The sequence below is a fragment of the Rutidosis leptorrhynchoides genome, unplaced genomic scaffold (assembly GCF_046630445.1).
Source record: "Rutidosis leptorrhynchoides isolate AG116_Rl617_1_P2 unplaced genomic scaffold, CSIRO_AGI_Rlap_v1 contig314, whole genome shotgun sequence".
Lineage (NCBI taxonomy): Eukaryota > Viridiplantae > Streptophyta > Magnoliopsida > Asterales > Asteraceae > Rutidosis > Rutidosis leptorrhynchoides.
In genome coordinates, this window is record NW_027266557.1 from 21,236 (window position 1) to 43,650 (window position 22,415).

Here is a 22,415-nt window from a genome sequence, read left to right on the forward strand (position 1 = left end):
CATGTTTGATTCTTACTTAGTACACCAATTACTAAATTATTTTTTTTTGAATTGCCTTGTGTAATTTATGGGTGATATATACTACTACATTTAGGACCTACTAAACTCAAAATCTACATTCAAGCATACTAAAGTGCATTTTGATTTAACTTGAATAAAATCTTTTTTTTGGTAGAAAGATATGATTTTCAAGAAAGTAAAATTTCGTTGGATGGAATATTATCACTACCAGGAAGTGGGCTATCTTAAAGTTGGGACATAGACAAACTAATTATGATGCGCATTTTAGCCCGAATGTTTAATATTTTTGTAGAATTGATCCCAATACTCTGTTTTTGGTTGGAACAGGTGACAAATGCAGTAGACCATGTGAACATGGGAACAGATGCTCTACGTGAAGCCAAGAACTTGCAGAAGAAGTCAAGAAAATGCATGATGATCGCTATAATCCTTATCCTCGTTATCGCTCTCATCATTATCCTCTCTCTTAAACCCTGGAAGTGGTGAAAATCATCATCAACGAAGTAAAACTCGTCCAATCGAAATTCATCAAGGAATGTTTGAACCTTTCTCCTCTGTTCTAGCCTTTCCAGGTTGATATGGCCTACTCTACTCTTTTTATCTTTTGCGTTTTTGTCAGCATATTTAATCACTTAGAATAAAAAGATATATGGCAGTTGCTACATCTTCTTGATGCCAAATTTGAATCGTCGAAAACTGTTCTCTAGTTACTGATTTCAAGCACTTTTAATGAAAATTATAGCAATGCAGTTTAGCCATCTTGTTCAAATTTGTCAGGAAGCCTGTATGTTCGGTTTGTGTCTGGAGCATGCTTCATTTTTCGGGAAATGATGGAGCAATGCTCCAAATACCAAACAAACACACCTTAAAGAGTCGGTTCACTATTACTAACTGTTATATTGCCATAAGTTTTCTTGGTAGCTTAAGTGAGAAACTCAAGACATTAGGAAAGGCTAATAAGCCTAAAAATTCCATTATTTATAATCTTTTCTTGGTCATTATGAAATAAACATGTACTTATATATGTATTTTGAAAAATGAGTTTTGGCAGTGAGTAAGATGAGAATGAACTAAATTAGGAAAACAAACTCATAAAAATAGTATATTTTAATTCATGCATAAGGGACAGAAGGAGTTTACAATATCCAAAATTAAATATAAGAGGTAATAGAACACCAAAACCAAATAAATATATGCTTCATGGCCAAAAATTGACCAAAGCAATATATATTACATAACATGACTTCACTCATATCATAATTAAGCATCTAAAAGTTCCAGATTATTCAGAAAAAAAACCCATTATTTAAAACCAAACCACAGCTCCATAATACAAAAGCTTGTGTTTAATTACTCCCAGAAAAAAACAAACTTTTTGTTTTAGTCCCTTACTCCATTCCAATTGAAACTTAAATAAGATAGGCGGTAGAGGTAGCTAGCTGAGTGGTCTTTTACATTCTTGGCCTGGCAACAACCTCGGCGCTAACGTCCATGCTTGACGCTCCTGGCCTAGTCCATGATTCCTTGAATTGTTCTTCAGTTACTCCTGCAAATGTGAATTTATTTGTTAAGAACAATTAGATTTCTTAAAATTTACATAATGTATACATAAAAGTCTATGATTAAGAATGTGTCTTGCCTTTGCCCATGGCTGCTGTGGAAGAAATCCCACCCTGAACAGTCTTGAGATACCTGTCATAGTAATTTGCACCAGACCATTTCTGATGAGCAAGTGTGTCAACTCCATTATGCCTTTCCTGTCGTTGGATCCTTTCGACGTAAGCCAGCATTCCCCTTGTAGCGTAATCCTTGGCGAAAGTATCGATAACTAGCGCGTCAGCGTGGAATCCGGCCAATGTGATGAACTGCCAGCAATAGCCAAGCCTGGCAATCTTAGGAATGAAATCCCTCATCTGCTCGTCTGACATGCCGGATGCGTCCCAGTTAAAGGACGGGGAGAGGTTGTAAGCCAACATCATGTCAGGAATCTTGGATTTCACGCCTTGCGCAAACTCGGTGCACTCGTTGTAGTCAGGGCTAGCCGTCTCCATCCAGATGAGATCACAGTGAGGAGCAAAAGCCCAGCCACGGACGACTGCAGCCATTACTGATCCCTTGAACCGGTAAAAGCCTTCTCTGGTCCTTGGCAAGTCCCAATCCCAGAAAAGGTTAGGAAGTCCCAATCTCTCAGCAATCTCTCTGGCTCTTTCGTTGGAGATACACTTGTCCGGGCTCGAATGGTTCATCCACTCGTTCATCCTCCTCCTCTTTTCGTCCTCGCCGGCATTCATATTCTTGATAGCATCCATCACACATTGGGAGAATGTCTTGAGTTGCGCCATGGAAGTCCAATTGTCCTCAATCGCTTGAAGTTCCGGCCCAGATTTACCTGAAAAGGCGTTTATCCGTCAAAAATCAAACTAGGATTCTAGGAAATAGAAATTACCAAACTAGGAAATCTAGGAATATATATTACCTGCAGCCTGAGCTTCAGCCAAAAGAGAAGCCAAACTCTTTCCTTTCAAATGAGGATTAGTAGCACCCAAGATGAACTGATGATCACGAGAATCGATGTTGCTCTGAATCAAGTTGGCGCCGACGGCATCCGTCCTAGCCACCAAAACTGTCTCCACCCCCATAACATCAAATTGCAACCTAGCAGCCACGAGCCTGTTAATATGCTCACTTACAGAAACAAGCACTTTCCCAGCCATATGCCCACATTTCTTCGTCACAGAGGACTGATCCTCAATGTGGACCCCAGCCGCGCCACGCTCTACGAAAAGCTTACACAGCTTGACAGTAGCGGTGGTTCCACCAAATCCAGTATCCCCATCGGCGATGATGGGCTTCAAGTAATCGATATACGGGGTTTTAGCCCTCTCTTCACGGCTCATGCTCATCCTAGCCTCTTTCTGCTTCCTGTCATGATATTGTTGAGCAAAGAAAAGATGCTCAACCTTGTTCGGAACGGTGTCGTAAGGATAATCGGCTAGGTCGGGTCCAGGCTCGTTGGTGGAGGTGTGTGTAGACGAGCACTGCCAACCTGAGACGTAGATAGAGTCTAAGTATTTTCCCATCATGGTAACTTGGACAGGGTCTAAGGCACCAAATGTTCTAGAAGTTGTCCCGTTGGCTTGGTGATTCTTAAGAGTTACCCAAAGCTTCTTGGCCATTTCGTTTGAGCCATAGCTTTGTTTAAGGTTCCCACGAAGCGCCACCACGTCGCGCGCCGTATACGGCCTCTTTGTTTGCCTGAACCTCTCCGTGTTCCACCATGCTTGCACCTCTGCTACTTCTGCTTCAAACCTTCCTTCCTCTTCCATTATCTGAAAATTAAATTTCCAAAACATTAATCATTATAAATACAAAATTCTTTTACAAATACAAAACTAATAGCTTGTAGAATGTTAATATTCTAATCAAGAGAAAGATTTACCATTGAAGGAACTGAGAAAGATGCAGCCATGGCTAGAACTTGAATTAAAGTGTTTGATGTAAGAATGTAGAAAAAAAAGCTTTGACTATGCAAAAGACTGAATGAAGCTCATGCCAAAACACTCATAAGCTCCCTTTATTTATAACATTTCAAAAGAAGGGTACATGGTAAATGATGGGGTTAAAGATAAGGGATAATTGAAAACAAATACCAAGAAAAGAAGAAAACAAAAATTAGTATTTGTATTTTCTTTTTTAAAATTTTATCTTTGTTTTTATTTATATTGGCAATAAATTTTCGTTGTTATCTAATTACTGGGGAGCTTGCAGGACCAAAAAATGTTGCGTGCCACCATTGTCTTCATTCATATCTTTCCATGATGTCACAATTTTCATATTTTTACTTAACTGATTCTGTTTTTCAGTTTCATTAGATCTTCTTTTCCCTTTCAGTTTACCTTTTTCTCATGTTATTAAACTTCTTTTTCCCTTTCCCTTTCATTTTTCTTTTTCTTATGATATTTAACTTCTCATCTGAATTTTGGTACAACCCGCTAAAGTTGCTCCTACCTAGAATTTACGGGTTCGAATCATAAAACCGTCTCTTAATTTGTAATTGTGAGGGAAATGTTGCATACGAAGACATCATCCCCCAAACCTTGCCCATTATATTAACTTCTCGCCCAAATCCATCGATTTCGAAATATAGACTTTGTAGTCGTTACTTCAATTATTACTAAATACTATATTCATATCAAAATACATGATGTTTTGTATTTTAAAGTACATTTAAATGAAAAAATTTATGTATTTTGATACGAAAGGATTATTATTTACCGCCCTGTAAAAATTACAATGTGAATAAATTATTATTTATCATTATTCAACTTGAAATTTGTCAGGAAAACATAAATAAAATAGAAATGAAGTCTAAACTCTAATGGGAAATGACAGAAGCACAAACATAGCACTCCATATCAAAGAAAAAAAAATCAAAAGAAACTATGACTCCTTGTGAAATATTTCAGGTTGCTAATTTTACGATACATTTCGTTTTCACATTCTAAAATTAAATCTAATTTATACAGTAGATCTTTATGTTTTATTACACAATCTATGCAAAAGATATTTATAAGGAATTGAATGTTATAGCGGGCCATCCTAAAGCAATATTCCAGCCTGGAAAATAAACAAAAATCCATAGAAAATAGAATAATGTACTAGCATGCAAAATAGAAAATGTACAATTTAAAACCTAAGAACTCAAAGCTAGTAATTGTGTAGACTTTGCATATACGGGATCATAGATTTTTGTTGCTTTCCTGAAGTGTGTAATTTCCTAGTAATTTCTTGTCGTATGTAATTTCCTGAAGTATGCAGTTTCCTAGTAATTTCCTAGACTTTCACTAAGACAGTATGTACTTTCCTAGACTACATTATTAAAACTTTCATCTTGAATTGCTTCACTTATTCGTTCTGTTCAATTGATATATAGTGGCTAAATGCACTAATATTAATTGGTCCCTTACAATATCATTAAATTTAAGTCCATTAATTACCATATGGTTTAAATATTTTATTTATGATCTAATGATCATTTTAATTTTCATAATTATACTTCTCGAGATTTAAAAATTATTGGAAGGTTGTAGAAGTTGCTGCTTGTAAATTTTGATTCATAATTATAGAGCCAGCGTCAGCCTTTATCTCTCACTAAGTACTGGCAAGTAGCCACATTTACAATTTGCCACATTTTTGGGGTGAACTCATGCATGACGGTGCCACTATTACGATTTAATTTCCGATGTTTTAACTGTCCGAATTTATTTATTTTTCCTGATGATGTACTCCTACCTATCCGTTCGTTTAAATGTTGTATAATAAAAATTGTGGATGTTAAAAAAATTATTAATTAATTTAAATATTCTATTAATTATATGTTTTATTAAATTTTATATTTTTTAATTTTAATGGGATAAATTAATGGAAAATATGATAAAAATATATATAAATTTTATTAAATAATATTTAAATTGGAGCAAAGTAAAACTTATTTACAGAAATGGACAATAGGGAGTATTTAATTTCCAAACTAGATATTATGTTTGATTAAATAGTTCGAGGAATTTTTTTTATATGATCCCAACGAAATTCGAGCATTAAACTTCAAGAAGGAATATTCGATAATGTCGTGGTTTGCAGTTCGAGGAGATTTTAAGTTTTGTGTATTCATACTAATTAATCATATTTGAATTATTATTATTTTATTATTTTTAATCATTTGAAAATCAAATCAATAATCTCTAGTCAAAAGGTCCTAATCTCCTAATGATAACATGCATCACATCCGTACGTTGATTAAAGTACTACATTAGGCGATTAGTCTTTCTTAAATTAGGCGTAATAAGAAAAGCTTGAAAACGATTTTCTTCCTTTTTTTACTCTATTAAGTTTCTCCACGAGTCCACGTCCGTCCTTTAATCTATATGATTGCATTTTGTGGATTGGTTTTTGACAAGGCAATGACGATATACAATGCAAAACGGTTGAACAGATTTGAAAAAATTGCGTTTCCCCAGAAAGAAAAATTGTTTGTTTATTAAGATAACCCTATCTCTGACTGGATCAATCTATATTACAAGTTGGCAATTCAATCGATCGAAAACAATTCTATCCCTGAAATTTTTATCTTTGCTCTTATAGGCCAATAATTCCATCTCTAGTATGACAAAATTGACAAGTCGGCTCGCCCTAATTAGTTGGACTCTCGCTCATGCTTCATCAAAAATACACTTTAATTACCATAATTACCACCTCTTAGATGTGTGTATCCGTACTAACGTGAATTTCCATAGATTGAGGTACCATTTTGAATCATAAATAACGTTAATCGATAATATTTAATAAGTTTTTACTTTCGAACTTCTTAATTTAAAACATTAAATTTTAAAATTAAGATTACAGATAACTGTTACGATTCGATTTAGCTCCATTAAATTAATTTTAATAAAGTTCCTTCGTTATAAAACAAAGATGGGTTTTAAATTTAGGTCTTAATGATTGACCAAAAAAAAATCAGGTCACCCGTGGCCATGGTTACATTTGTGAGGTAATATGTATTCCCAATCAGATCGATGATCTATACATAAGCTCATAAACAAATGCATGCATGTGTGTTGAAATAAATAAGATTGATATAAGACGTCATGAGAGAATTATATGATTCAAAGAAAGAGGCTTTTTCGACCGACTCAATTCCATCAAATTTAAAAAGATAAGATTTGCAAACAAAAAAATTAAATAAAAATTGGAGTTTGTATACAATTTTTTTTTGGCTCTCTCTCATAAAATGAAAGAGATAAGATTAATTTCCATAGTGCATGGGTTGGTGGTCGAATTGCAATTGACCATGAAAGCTACCTTACTAAATATGGTAACAACATTTATTTTCCATCGTCCAAATCCTTTCCTTATTGGGATTTGTGGCATTTTCTTTTATTATTTATATATTTTTAAATGGACAAGCAGTTTTTTTTGTTCCAAAGCATTGGGTATAAGATATAGGATATTTAGTATGTCGAGGCAAAAAGAAAAAGAAAAAAAAAGGGAAAAAACAAAAAGAATAGAATAGAAGCCTTCTAACTATTGGAAATACCAATAATTCAATATGTTGCTGTATTAACGCTGAGCACATGTTATTTTAATATATAATTATGTAATTCCATTTCGATATAGTCGTGACAAAAATTAAACTATGCATGGACATACCCTGAAATTTTTTATTTATTTTTTTCTAAGAAAATAAAATAAAATAACAATTTGTTCAAATATTACATTTGCCCTCCCGCGGAGCCATTATAGAAGAGGTTTGTAATAAGCTGAGGCCTACAATAATTAATATGGGCCTGTTTCCTGCAACATCAAGCCCATTTTATTTCCAAACCAACTCTTGCAGTTTCAAACAAGTAAATTCTAGTTTCAACAAGGCTCCTATTCAATTCTGAAAAAAAAAAAGGAAAAAAGAAAGAAAGAAAGAAAAGGGAATGGTCAAATTCAAGTCAAAGCACTGATAGATGACTTCAGGGAGAGATGGACACGGTCCGGTTCAATCCGGCTTAGAACCTAATTCACGATTCTTAAATTTATGGAATCGAATTGAAACAGTAAACTGTCCTAAAGTGGCTAATTTCGATTCAATTCTGATTCAGATTCTAGACGATTTTGGTTTGGTTTCATATAATTTTTTTAAAAATAAGAACCCGAATTGAGCCGTAAAATTTCTGGCCCTGGTTTGATTATGGAACCAGAATCGCATGATCGGTTCGGTTCAATATTGACCCATTCAGTTCCGAACCGGACCCTGGCATGTACAACTTCAGGGTTGTTAACAAGGTCAATTTGCATATGCTAATTTGGGTTCTATACACATTCAAATACAGTTTCTTCACTACAAAATGATGCATTAAAAGCTAACAAAGTCAATTGTAACTATGTAAGAAACAAATGAATCACAAACTTTGGTAACTTCATAACATGTTTTCTCATTTGTAAAAGTAATACCATCCCATTAAACTGCATCTCAGGCAGATAGAAAAAATAACAAAATATATGGCAAAATTAATAAGTATAATCAAACTTTCCTACATATAACCTCCCAAAATTTTCCCTCCTTTTACAAATAGCATAACGTCATTTTCTTTGCTTTATGATAATAATTTCACCGAGTATTAGAGTATAGGGCGAGTTTTGGAGCAACCAGTTAAGATTGTTCCTTAATGGCCTGGAAATCACGGGTTCGAATCACGGAATACTTTCCAAAACAGGGAGCCTCAACGCATCGGGGTTTGTCCTTTTGCCCTTTTATTAGAGTATCTTGTAGTCCAATACTTTTCAATTTCCTCTGCTGTTCTTCCTGGAATTCTCCCAGCAATTAAAGACCACCTACACAGTAAATTTAGTCGTTTAGACGTGCGATTTGTTACGTGGGATGGGACAGAACATGACAACATAGGATAGGAGAACATAGTTTTGTTAAGTTCCGTCCTGTGCGTAACAAATCTAATTCTTATGATCACAGGAAAAAAAAACCATGAAGCTCACCTCTCACCGACAAGATTGTACATCCTAGTTATTAGGGTTTCTTCATCTTCTGAGAATTCAAGTTTGGTTTCTTGATTGGACTGCTCTGTAATAAAAAAACCCAATAATCAATTTCCCAAGTAGATGCTTTAATTTAAACATGACTTCCTAGATAGTGATAAAAATTCAATCTTTATGAAAAAACAATAAAGAAATATATGGGATACCTCTAGAATTCACAGAGATGTGATTAGAAGATTGATTTTGGCCAGCCATGATCATCAAGGGTTCGAAAACAACAGAACAGAAATAGTGATCCTTGTTGTAGCTATTTAGAGCAGTAGACCTATTTATGTTTTAAGAAACTTTAAAATATTAAATGAAGTTCACAGTTTGATGTAGTTGAAGTACTAATATATTCTGAAATAGACTTTGGTCTTCATGGGATTGGAGAAGAGGAGAATGGTAGTTGGGAGAGTGAGAGTTCAACTTTTGACAGGTAGTTGGATTGGATCACTTAACAGTTGGTTGGCAAAGATTTTGTAATCATCAGCAATTGTTTAAAATAATATTAAACAAAATATTATCTGTTTTGAACTTGTCTTGTATACTAGATTTAAATCTGAGTTTGGTTCAACTTGTGTAGCAATTGATTGTGAGTTTTCATCTTAAAAGCTCACCGACTCAGACCATTTGTAATTATTCTTTTTATTTATTTGTTCCAATAATCTGTAGTGATTTAAATTATTCTTATCTTAACAATGAATTATGTAAGTAAACCATATAGAATGGTTATGGCAGCATACATTCAATTTGAGAGAGTTAAGTGTTCATTTCATGTATGGAGTATGAATTACTATGGTCATACTCACACATTCAATTTGAGAACACTCACGCATTCAATTTGATAAAGTTAGAGTGTTCGTTTTGTCTTCGAAACATTACTCATTTCTAACCATCCTCAAAAGAATATCAAGACGGAACATGCTCTAAACACCAAAACGGATACACCTTAACAAATACACCCAATGCTTTGGTTGTCATACTAGTTATAATCAAGTTTAACTTTAAAAAATAAAGTTATAAATCAAGTAATCAACTGTCAAAGACTATGAATCTCGGATATACTCAATAGTGAACTTGTCACTAAAGCAATAGGCAAGATGAAAAATCAGTATAGAAATCATCAAATACTTATTATCATTCTGAAAAGAGGTCATTGAAAACCCTTTCATAAGTATTCCACATAACAAAGTTAAACAGACACGTCAAACTATAGGTTTGATTCGCACTTGTATAACAACTAAAAGTAAAACTGAATAATATCTTCCAATAGCTCCCGATACTACTTCAAATCAAGCACATAGCACTCATTTGATAACATTCTTGAATACCAAATTCTCTGAAAGCGATGCAGCAACTCAGAAACCATGAATCTTGATATCGTCTTTCTTCACAATGCCAGCCTGTGTAACACAAAAGCACATAAAAATTAATAAAAATTCCACGCATTGCAGTGTTATTTATTTTATTCATACAGCAACAAACAATGAGAATATGGCCAAATAGACTTTACCTGCACAAGGAAGCTGGAAACGTTCTTTCTCTGATCACCTTGGAGTTGTATAACCTGAGCCGAAGAAAAAAAAGTCAGATTGTGAACAAATTAAGTGTTTGTATAAAACACCTGTTCTGGCTTATGTTCTTCATACAGCATGCAGACCGAATCAGTCTATGAAATTATGTCAATATGGGTACATGATAAACTCAGGGAACGGAACAAACCTGTCCTAGTTCAGGATCCTGAACAACGGTACCATTACAGCAAAACTCTTTCTTAAGATCTTTAAGAATCTTATTGTAGCTGAATTCTTTCTTCAAGCCTTGTACAGTAGTCAAGCTTTTCCTCCCATTTCGCTGCTGTACACGAACATGGACGTATTCTTTTGTCCCAGCACCAGCGTCGTCAGCATTTGCATCAGCAAAGGGATCTGCAAAAACCACAATTGATTCAATCTCGAGACCATAACCAGAAACCACTATGCTAATTCATTATACCATAGATGATAGAGAACATACCGAAAGCAGTTGGAATTTGTTCGTCGAGGTCAGACATGAAACTGTGTTCTTGGGATTAAAATCTTACGCAAACTGAAATATTTGTTCCTCTTTTTAACTGCAATAGAAACTGATCAAAACAAAATCACTAATTAGGTTAAGCAATCGATTTTAATAAACAACAATCTCCAAATCATAATTTCATAATTACGATTAGGGTTATGATTGTGATCGAGAGAAAACAATATACGCATGAAATCTTAATCGAATCCTAACAATTCTTATCACCAATTAAAAAAAGAAATCAACTTTACAAATACAAACAAGAAAATCAAAATCAAGAAAATCAAAATCAGAAGATAAATTACCAGAAAATCTTAATCGAATCCTAACAATCATCATCAAAAGAGATCAAATTTACAAATAACAAACAATAAAATCAAACTCAGAAGATCAAATTACCACAAAAAATTGAAATAAACAATGATTAAACGCATAAAAAAAGATTCTTTACCTGTATGTATGACGATCAACGAAGAGGGATAGAGAGGTTATAATCGAGAGAAGACGAAGTAATTGCTTCGATATTGACCACACAAGCGAGTTTTGATCTTTGAATAATGCTTCTTCCAAAGCTTTATTATAAATAAATAAAATAGAGAAAATATCGGCAATAAACGTACGGCTACGATTTGTCTTTTCAGATGATGGACGGTCTTGATTTAGAGTTTCACAAGAGGCGGTCACGTGAGTTTTATGGTTTGGGCTAGAAGAGCAGGCCCATTGTTTTATGGGCCGTCAGCCGAACCGATCGAATACGAATTTTTATCAGTTCGATTTTCTCACCGACATTATTTGTTTGTCAATGTAGAGTAATTTTTACTTATTTATTTGGTCGAGATTATTAAATTACTCCCTCTGTCTACTAATAGTAGACGTTTTAGTGATCAGCACTAATACCAATATCTCTCTTTTCGAAACAAAATTTATCTTCATTTTACTGTTTTATCCTTTCTATTTATATTTAAATAATATTCTTTTATTTTTTTTTCATAATGGAAAGAAAGAGAAAAGGGCAAATATGTAAAAATTACCTTAAAATTCTCAAAACGTCATCTATTTAAAGACAAAAAAATTCTCTCAAAACGTCATCTATTTGTATACGGAGGAAGTATCTGTGATTATATATGGTAAATATATAAAAATATAACTGCAAGTAATTATGAGAAACTAGAAAGTTTTATTTCATAATAATTTGATGGTTAAATACATGTTTACAATAAACACATACCATCACTTATTTTATTCAAGACTACTCGAAAACGAAATAGTCTAAACTGATAAATTATTTCATAAGCTTCAAAAGTTGCTAGCCATCTCTTCTTCATAGACATGGATTATATCCCTGTTTCTGACATTATGACTTATAAGGCTATTATTCACCACCATAACTCTTCCATTGTGTTTGAAAAGATAGTTACCTTGAGGGAGAAAGTTACCGTCGACTAGAGATTCCTCCATCTCTCCCACAGTTGACGAACACCTCACATTGCAACAAAGGATCGTCGCATTAGTCAAATTAACTGAGATTTTAAAAAATAAATTGATCATAGGTGGAGGAGGAAGTCCATAAAATAATGGAGGGTTCGTCAAAGTAGTTATGAGACACTGGATTTGGAAGAAGTTTCGAATCCCATAATCCTTTATGCTCCTTAAACCGTCCACCAATTCAGTATCAGAAAAATAAAGTATTATTTTTACGGTATTAATGGCTAACTGGTTGTCGCGGATCCTTTCCTTGAGGTTGTTCACAATCTCATTTTTTGGGACCACCAAGCTAAATTGCCTAGCAGGTAGTATGTTGATTGTTATGGTTATTAGGCTGGCAAAGATGAGGATTGGAGTTCTGGGCTGCATAATTAATGCTTCAATTTTTAGTTTAATTATCGTGCCTTCTTTGACCAGGGGAAAGTTGTCGATATTGAATCTCGTATATAGCTCGAAACCACCAACAAAAAGTGCTTGTGCGGTAATTGGGATTCCCGTCAATTGCTTAATCTTCTTTTTAAGTCCTTGAACTGATTCATTGTGGAAAATTTCCATAAGAAATGTTCGGTTCATGACGTTGATCGTGACGAACATTTTTTATTTTTTTAAGCAATAATCACCTTTAATTAACCTGTAACAAATAGCAAAATATTGTTAGGTACAATAATAATAAATCTTATGCATGTATAATTTGTGAATATTTGTGCTATAACAATAAATGATTTCAATCAAAATTTGTTTTTAATCTCTCTGTTGTAGAAATAGAAAAGATTGTGTTTAATCTCTATATTGTATTGAAGTCATAACTTCAATTAATGCTAAATCTCATCTATGATTAGTTTGTGTGATATGATCACATAATTGTATTTGATAAAAAGAAAAGATAGGATGAGTGAGAGCTAGAAAATCTAAAAAAAGGATTAGAAAGATAAAATGTTGGATTTGATGTGGCATATGAGCAATCCAAAAATTACTCCACTATACACCACTTTTTGTGTGGTTAATTTTGCAGTAAATTGAAACCTAGCTTTAATCTAAAAAATATTTTATCTACATTAAAAATGCTCTAAATCTATCATCTTTCAAATAATAGAAAATATATTTAAAAGGAGAAAGTAAAATTTAACAAACTAATTACCTATCAAATTTGTTTGCAAGTAATTTTAGCTACATGAACGCATATTTATAGTGTTTGATTTCATTGTCAAATCTTATCAAACAATTAGAAGATAAAGACAGTCAAATTAGTCAAAATCGTGATTTCGAATTGAAAGAAAATAAAAGGAAATATTAGACTGTTATGCAACTCAAATATTCGATTTTTCGGTTGCGATTTAATAATTGATTGACGATATTTTTTTTTAAAAAAAAGATCTATAATTAGAATGATTAAATTGATATTTTCATTGACCTTGATAATAGCTTAACCAGTCAAATATTAGACTATTAGGATTTGCTGTTATTATTTTTGTGTTTTGCGGAACTGTTTTAAAAACACTTGTCATAAAACTATTTTGTAAAATAAAACTTGCAAAAATTCACTTGGATGAAAAGGAGTTTTGAAAACTATTTTCTAAACATAAGAAACAAAAATGTATTTGGAATAGAAATCATTTTTTTTCTTTTCACACTTGAGTTCCTCAATATTTTCTCCTAACTTTAAATGATTAACAAATCTTATTGAGTAAATTTGTAAACATCGAAACTTGATTTCATTATTCCTATCCATCGACATTTTGCGGCTTATAAACTTCACAAAATGCATTTATAAAAGTCATAAAACGCATTTATATCCGTACTGTTAATTGACAAAAAAGTGGACTGCTTTTCAACGTAGAAGAGGTACGAAAGTATTATTTTAACCCCACATAAATAAATCATTACCTTTTTCGTCCCCCTCTCCCTTTAGCCTGTTTCCTTTTCTGTTGATCTCTTCGTCTTTCTATAGTTACAATATGCCAACTTTGTGCCAAGTGGCAACTATAGAGGGTATGGACAAGATTTATTGAATAAATAAGTATTCCTTACATTCACTTTTTGATAAATTAAGGAAGATTTATTAGAAAAGAGAGAGTTGGGACTAATAAATTTTATGGAGGGACTACGCATGCGACTTCTTCAAGCAAAAGTGCGTCGATCCAAAAAAAATCTTTACACATCTTCAGATGAAGGAAATGAGGGATCAACAAAGTTTTATCCCCTAACAGAAACATCAATCAATCGAGGTTACAAAATATTACTATCTTCATTTTAAATTATATGTAAATTTTTACAGATAAAATATATGTAAAAATTTATATCTATTTTAACATAAAGATAGTATTCTAATTTACACGTGCCGATACAATCATTCTGGGAAAGAATACAAATATTTTGCTTTTATTCTAGCAATTTCATGATCCAACACACTGCCACCTCTATCAACAAAATAGAGCAAGTCGAAATCAAATGCTTGATATATATAGATCATTAATCAAGCTCCATGACTTAAATACAGCATTTAAAATCACTCTAGCTAGCTTAATTTCCTTGTACCCTTTAAAAAATGTTTTATATGTTGCATTGTAGTCTTGAAGGTGTGGCATTTACGTACATTGCAAAGCACTTGGGATGGATCAAAGTTAAGTTTGGTGAAGGGATATGATGAAAGAAGTAACTCTACAGATATTTGATTTACTATAATTTTTTTTGAAATAATTTGATTTAATTATCTTAAGTTGGATATGGGCTCTTTTTAACAAACCATTTTAATAATATATATGTTGTCCTTTCCTTCCTAGCTTTTGACTATAGTATTATATTCTAAAGAAAAAATCTAATGGCAACAAAAATGCAGAGAGAGATGCAACTCCAAATCTTACACTGAGAGGATGTTGAAATTTTGATTTGGAACACAAAAGAATTGAGAGAAAAGCTACTTGTTGATGATTTCAACTTAGGAATTACAATGGCATTCTTGTTCTATTTATTCTACAAGAAATTAATGAAAAGCTTATTAAAGAAAGAAAATTAAGTACCATGAGTCTAATCTAAACCCATACTTGTGATTGTAATTATCTCCATGCTTAGGAGAAGGGAGCCCATGCTTAGGAATGGTGGGTAAGTCACAAGTATGGAGTTGATTGAAGTTGTTGACTGTTGCTTCCACAGGAAGCAATCCACATGGAGAAGATGACAGTTGCTTGCTGGGCAAGCAACTGAATCTGTTGAGGTTTGGCTGGGCTGAGCTGAAGGAAGAGTTGGGCTGACGAGTTGGGCCGTGGTTGGATGCGAAGCCCAGAATAAGTGAAGCTGACTTAATAGCTGGGCTGCAGGAGAAGACTGGGCTGAAAGGAGAAGAAGGCCCGGCAGAGGAAAGAAGAAGCTGACTTGGTCCGTGAATGATTTGGACAGGCTGGGCCGAGGACGCGTGAGTTGGGCTGAAGTTGAACCAAGCTGACGAGTTGGGCCGAACAGAATGCGTAGCCCATCTGACCAGGAAGCAAAGCTGTGCACAAAACGCTCCCGTTTCGTCTTCTCCCGTTGTAAAGCTAAACGACGTCGTTCGGTACAAAGTGATGAAACGGCGTCGTTCGATTCTTCTTCTTCAACGTTCATGACAGTGATTCAAATCGAGATCCCTAATTTTCTTCTCCGTCTTCCCGTCGATGAATTGAAAACTCCGTCCCATACTCCGGTCGACTTCTTCGTCCAAAGCCCATAATTTCAACAGAGGATATGACTTCATCGACGAAGTTAAGAGCTTGGTGGAAGCCGAATGCCCCCAAGTCGTCTCCTGTGCCGATATTCTTACGCTTGTCTCTAGGGACTCCATTGTAGCAACGGTAATCAATTACTATGTCAACAAATTCAATTATGATAATACTTATGGCTTTACTTATTTAGATGGCTAAGATTTTATTAGTGGATTATCGGTAATGAACTTCGATTCGGTCATGATTAATTGTTAATAATATTGTTCCTCTATATATTATAAAAATATATATACTATGAGGAGAAATTAATTTATAAATCAAGTTCAATTTTTTTTCTTTCATATATGTGACAGGGAGGTCCATTTTGGAGAGTACCAACGGGAAGAAGAGATGGAACAATCTCTAACATAACTGAAGCCCGCAACAACATTCCATCTCCATCTGACAACTTCACAACTCTTCAAACTCGTTTTGCTAATGAGGGTTTGAACTTAAGCGACTTGGTTTTATTGTCCGGTAATTAACATAATCTATCATATATGACATGCTAATTATAGTCTATTAATAGGATGATCATGCTAGAAGATGTAACTACAGACTCTAAATGGATATATAAAATCTTTGGCAAAAGTAACTATTTGGTCCTTGTTTCAAACGTTGTTGAACTACATCGTCCCTCCAAACATAAAATGAATTAAATCGTCCCTCAAACGTTAACTTTTGAACTACTTAGTCCCTCGTCCGTTAGTATCGTTAAGTTTTGCCTACGTGTCAATTTTAGCCAATCAGAAAGCGACACGTGTACATGACATGTTAAAAATTCCACATAGACTTATCGAACCGATTGAACCGAATTAAACAAATCGAACCGATTTGAACCGATTTGAACAAATTGAACCGAATTTTTGTTACCCTACGTAATTATATTTCTAGTATTTGCTTATTTGTTTTTATTTTTTCCAATCGCTAAAGTCAAAATGCAGTCAAAGTTTTTTTATTTAGACTAATTAATTACAATTGAAAACAAGATAATTAATCAAATAGATGCTTACGTCATGCTCTTGGCATTTGTAGCCATGGATAATAACAGAAGAAGCACATATTCCGGCTTCAGGTGGCGGAGCATAAGCGAATTTGGTTTGACGTCCACCGCGACTCGAGCCATGGACACCACCGCCACATTGAACCAAAACCAGTATACAAAGAACCGAACCAATCAAGCTCCGATATTGAACCATGATCGATCACTAATTCGGTTTGAGTTTTGATCAAATGAGAGTATATGGAAGCTTGTTAAAACAATCCCTTTATACAACCTTAATTCGAACGATTTATAAAAATTGACCGAAACTTTGACTCGGGAATTCGGAAAATTTAGAGCGAGTTAGAGTCATTAATTGGTACCATCGTGTTCGTGACGGATAGAGGAATCTTTTGGTACCAAGAACGTGGCCGGAGGTGGTCGGAATAGTGAGAACGGAATTTGAGCAGTAGAGAGAGAAACTGGAGGAGAGAGAAAGTTGTGAGGAAGAAGATGACACTGTTCATCGGTTCAAATCGGTACGATTTGTTTAATTCGGTTCAATCTGTTTTAAATCAAATCAATTCGTTTTAAATCGGTTCAATCGGTTCGATAAGTCTATGTGTCATTTTTAACACGTCATGTACATGTGTCGCTTTCTGATTGGCTAAAATTGACACGTAAGCAAAATTTAACGGAACTGACGGCCGAGGGACTAAATAGTTCAAAAGTTAACGTTTGAGGGACGATTTAGTTCATTTTATGTTTGGAGGGACGATGTAGTTCAACAACGTTTGAAACAGGGACCAAATAGTTACTTTTACCTAAAATCTTTATAGTCCTCTAGTCAAACATGGTATTATCGGAAACGTCGTTCACAACTCCATAGTCGGAGTGGATTACAATCGAAAGTACTATTGTACATATAATTAATCTAGAGGATAAAATTAAATAAAGTTAATTAATCAGATTGTTTATAATCATATAATTAAATGAATATATATTTTTCATTCTGTGCGAATATATGCAGGTGCACACACCATTGGAGTAGCACATAGCAATGCATTTACAAACCGTCTTTACAACTTCACGGGAGTAGGCGATCAAGACCCGACTCTCGATAGCCAATATGCTTCCAATCTTAAGGCAAATAAATGCAAAACTCAAAATGACACTACTACGCATGTCGAGATGGATCCTGGAAGTCGAAACACTTTCGATCTCGAATATTACAAGCTTTTGCTCAAACGAAGGGGACTATTCCAATCCGACGCTGCATTGATTACAAATTCTGTCACTTTGGCTCATATTAACCAAATCTTGGAGGGTACGTTGCATAATTTCTTCTACCAATTCGCCCTCGCGATGGAGAAATTGGGCCGAGTTAATGTTAAGACGGGATCGGATGGCGAGATTAGGAAACATTGTGCATTCAGGAATAGCTAATTTGAAGATATCGAGAGTTTTATTTTCTTGGACAGTCGAGAAATCTTTGTTGAGAAGCTTTGTAAATGCCTTGCAAATGTTTAGCACAATTATTGGTTTCTTGTTTGGTGTGTTGCGAGTAATTGTGATTTCCATTGAGTATGCTCCAATTCCATACTTGGAAGGTTGTGTGCTTCTGTAGTAAATTAATTTCCATTTTCAAGTAGAAATAAAAAATTGCAATATATCATGTATTGCTAACGTCATTCTTATAATGGATGGGGTCTAATTCTTTTTTTTTTTTTTTTTTAAATCTAGAATAATAGATTCTCATATAATTTTTTTTTTGGATAAAGGGGGCTAAATTGTTTATTAAAAACAAAACGGTTGAGTTTAATTAATTCTGTTTTCACCGAACTAAGTAAAACAGTTGATATTATTAGAAACATCATTTTGAAATCTCATATATAAAAATTTATTTCTGATGAATGAAATGTCATATATTGCTCAAAATTGGCTGAAAATTTTTTCGAGAGTACAAGCTCATGTTGCCCCATAATTGCGCTGTCGGCTCCTTAAAATTTAAGGATTTTTGACTCTATTTTAATTCAAATTTATCGTATTAATTCGAGTGATTATTAATCTTCATAATTATAATTTAAGGTATTATACCAACTTTTCAATTGAATGAAACAATCTGTTATCCATAAAAGAAAAAAAGAATATTGCTCAAATCTGCGTTTGGCTTATAATTATTTATATAGGAGAAAGAAAAAGAAGAAAATTCATTTTGTCATCTATCATTATTCCTATCATTATCAATCTCTAGGGGAGCTGGAGTAGACAAATAAAGTGAGCAAAATAAAGGGAAAGAGGAAACTTTAATAAAACGTGACCAGATTCTGATATTCTTGTAGATGAGGTCTGATTTTTGGACTTATCATTTTATGGACTCGTTGAATTTATCAGAATTTTTTTTTAAAATTGTTTGTGATTTGACAAAATTTTATCCGATAAATTTAATAAATCCATAAAATCAAGAGTTCTTTTATCATTCTGGTTCATAATAGAGAACACCTAAATAAGCAAAGACAGCTGACAAAGTTAACTAGTGGGAAACAATAACATTAAGAAAACAGTACGTAGTACAGTAGATTTTGGCCGTCTAAATTGACGGAGAAATTGGGTGGGACAGCAGCTTTTGCCTTTCGGAACTTTGGAAGCAGGTTTTATGTCATACACTCCCAACCAAACTTTGAATTTATTCTTCGTCACGGATCGAGTACTATACTTTATAATGAAAAACATTCGATCGTTATCGAGTAATAAGTTATATGGATTAAATAATGATGGGTTCCATAATAAATAACAATTCTATCTCGCTACAATCTATGAAAGAAAAATGTTCAAATAAATCGACTCCAGATAAATACGGATGTATACATCGGACAACTCACTTGGAGAAACACATATTCTACTTCTCAAAAGATGCAGGGTTGAATCCCCACTTCGACGGCCGGAGGTAAACAACGACCCGAAATAACATGACCATTCAAAAATTCAAAAAGATCATTTTTTTTTCACGTCATAGGGAAGTTTTTTTTTAGTGAGTAAGCATTTTAAATGTCCAAAGGAAATCATTACAAAATTACATGAGCTAGACAAATTATTTCGATTCAATTTTTCTGCCCACGCCCATATAATTTACTTTCGTAGAAAAATTGGGAGCCGATAATTGGTAAAATAATTGGTATACTCAAGTATAAGGACTAAGCTAAGCAGCCTCTATGGAGAGGTGCAAAAAAAAGAATCTTAATTCTACAAGTTAATTTACGAAAACTAAGACAAAAGTGGCAAATCTTGAAACAGTTACTGAAATGCTCTAAACAAGCCTACAACTTGGTCATCTCACGAGAAGTCTACAACTCGGAATTCTCCAACAAGCCTACAACTCGATATGAATTTAACAAGTCTACAACTCGGTATTATCCAACATACTTATAACTCAGTATTCTATTAACAAGCCTACAACTCGGTAAGATCCAACAAGTCTACAACCAAAAGATTAATTTTTATACGAATCAATCAAACTCCTTCACCGGTTCATTCAGACAAATTAAATATCTACAAACACAATTTCTTGATTTATCAACAGTAATTCATCATCGGTTCATTCAGACAACCAAAAGATTTCCCAGTATTTCGACAACACAGTCACACAATGGGATATGAAAGGAGCCATGGATAATAATATACTTTTGAGATTAAAATAATCTAAATGGTAAAATACTATGCCACTTCGGACGAGCTTTGATCTTCATTAGGGAGGTGTATGGTAAGATCATCTAAACTGGCGCAATCTCGGATCGCTGTATGAAACATAAGTGAGGAGATATCGCTGATACTTTGAGCAGCTTGGCAATCACTAGGGAATGTGGCCAACATATCCTTGAAAGAAATTGCTTCTTTGACCTTTTGTCAAAAAGGATACAATATAGATGTCAAAAACTGAAAATCATTTTAAGAATATCTATCTACTTGACGAATTTCTTATATGAAATGCAATGAAACACACCTGATCAGTAGAGTCATGTCGAGATTCTTGTATATGCTCCCAAAGAGTTTCTTTAAGTGCTTGCTAGTCAACTTGTTTGGAAGTCGTGTCGTACTGCACCTCTATCTTGTTTACCTATATTGCATTGATAGAAGGAAGCAGACTTTAGGTAACATATAATGGATGGCAATAACGGAACCGATGGGACTAGATAGAAATTTCATAAGCCAACCTGTCGAGGCAGAGAAACCAGTGTGTTAGTCTCCTGCGCATCATTGTGATCATCGTCGTCGCCAAATTGGCCATCAAAACCGTTATCGTTACCATCATCATCACCCCAAGATGGGAATTGTTCAGAATCATCATATTTCTGCCTTGATTCATCTGAAAGAAAAGCAAAAAATATAAAGCATGGTACCAACCAATAGACAAATTCAATGAAATAATTTGGCAAATATCACAGACAACCAAGTTACCTGATAGCTTTCTTCTTCTTTTCCCGATGCACTACATGACAAGAAAAAGAAGAAAAACTACATCACCAAGAGAAAGGAAAGGAAAGGAAAGTATCATCTCAATTGTAATACAGATAGATGGTGACAGGTAATTACCATCACATTTGGTAATAGAAACAACTTCACGAGATCCTCCGGCCAGTAATGACAATCTTCTGGCAATTTTGTATTACATGGTCCCCTATTGGCTGGCAGAAGTAACGTCTTAGGATTTTTTGGTGGAGCAAAGATATCATCGGGCGCCTCTTTGTCCAGGTATTTAGAGAAATCGATGTCAGCTTCAATTTTTTTCTTGTTTCTAGTCTTCTTAGCTACTACCGGTGCTCCATCGTCTATTATATATCCTCATGAAACGGGTTGACAATGGTCATAAGGGTTGGTGATATTTCATTCTTCATTTTCATGCTTATCGCTATCTCTTCACTATATTCTAAGCAGAGTAACAGAAAATATTGCATTAGAACAATTGTACAACATAGACGCTTGAGAGCTAGTGTAAACAGTAGGAAAATAACAAACCTCTGGCAAAAGAAAGATCAATTTTATCTGAAGTACTGTGTTCATTTGCATATGTCATTTCATTCCCAGGTACTTCTGACGAATCAAAGATAAACTCCTAGGTTGTTTAACAATAGGCCCTTTAGCCCCACCTCCACCGAACTGTTTGGATGTCTGATGATACAGCGGATCCACTACAAATGCAGCAGCTATAAAATAACGGATCAGTTCTATCGAGGAAAAAAAGAAGAAAGAAAGAGAATATTCTGTCTGATTTCTCACCCTGAAACCTTAATAAGCTGCATAATGTAGTCCTTCCAATTTCATGCATCGGCTTGAAGTTTTCATATCTGCGACTCAATTCCAACAGACAATTGTCAGAACAAACTGTTTGAAAAGAAAACTCATTCAAGTGAATGTAATAGTTCACGGCAATTCTTTTAATGAATAAAATTCTAATCATAGATTGAAATGTGATTTAGATAGTAGAAGCCGATCACGTCAAGGTAAGACGGGGTAAAAGCGTACATAGCAACGTGAATGGTACAACACTCACATGTTTG

General features: G+C 34.1%; 2 protein-coding genes and 1 pseudogene across 2 annotated transcripts; 1 reads left to right on the plus strand and 2 right to left on the minus strand.

Moving 5' to 3' along the window:
* Positions 1-1,472: 1,472 nt before the first annotated feature.
* Positions 1,473-3,490, minus strand: LOC139882850 (isocitrate lyase). Its single transcript, XM_071867112.1, has 4 exons — positions 3,461-3,490; positions 2,498-3,350; positions 1,661-2,410; positions 1,473-1,567 (listed from the first exon to the last, which is right to left on the minus strand). The coding sequence occupies exons 1-4, from the start codon at positions 3,488-3,490 to the stop codon at positions 1,473-1,475; spliced, it is 1,728 nt and encodes a 575-aa protein (XP_071723213.1).
* A 6,469-nt stretch (positions 3,491-9,959) lies between these two features.
* Positions 9,960-10,654, minus strand: LOC139882839 (protein translation factor SUI1 homolog). Its single transcript, XM_071867103.1, has 4 exons — positions 10,618-10,654; positions 10,324-10,529; positions 10,115-10,168; positions 9,960-10,004 (listed from the first exon to the last, which is right to left on the minus strand). The coding sequence occupies exons 1-4, from the start codon at positions 10,652-10,654 to the stop codon at positions 9,960-9,962; spliced, it is 342 nt and encodes a 113-aa protein (XP_071723204.1).
* Positions 10,655-14,689: 4,035 nt separating this feature from the next.
* On the plus strand, positions 14,690-18,306 carry LOC139882843 (peroxidase 3-like; annotated as a pseudogene).
* Positions 18,307-22,415: the final 4,109 nt, after the last annotated feature.

Coding starts and splice junctions, on each gene's coding strand:
- LOC139882850 (XM_071867112.1), bottom strand. CDS start 3,490: ATGGCTGCATCTTTCTCAGTTCCTTCAATG. Junction 3,351..3,460: donor CTTTCTCAGTTCCTTCAATG/GTAAATCTTTCT, acceptor TTTAATTTTCAG/ATAATGGAAGAGGAAGGAAG. Junction 1,568..1,660: donor CACAGCAGCCATGGGCAAAG/GCAAGACACATT, acceptor TCACATTTGCAG/GAGTAACTGAAGAACAATTC.
- LOC139882839 (XM_071867103.1), bottom strand. CDS start 10,654: ATGTCTGACCTCGACGAACAAATTCCAACTGCTTTCG. Junction 10,530..10,617: donor ACAAATTCCAACTGCTTTCG/GTATGTTCTCTA, acceptor TGGTTTTTGCAG/ATCCCTTTGCTGATGCAAAT. Junction 10,169..10,323: donor AGGATCCTGAACTAGGACAG/GTTTGTTCCGTT, acceptor TCTTCGGCTCAG/GTTATACAACTCCAAGGTGA.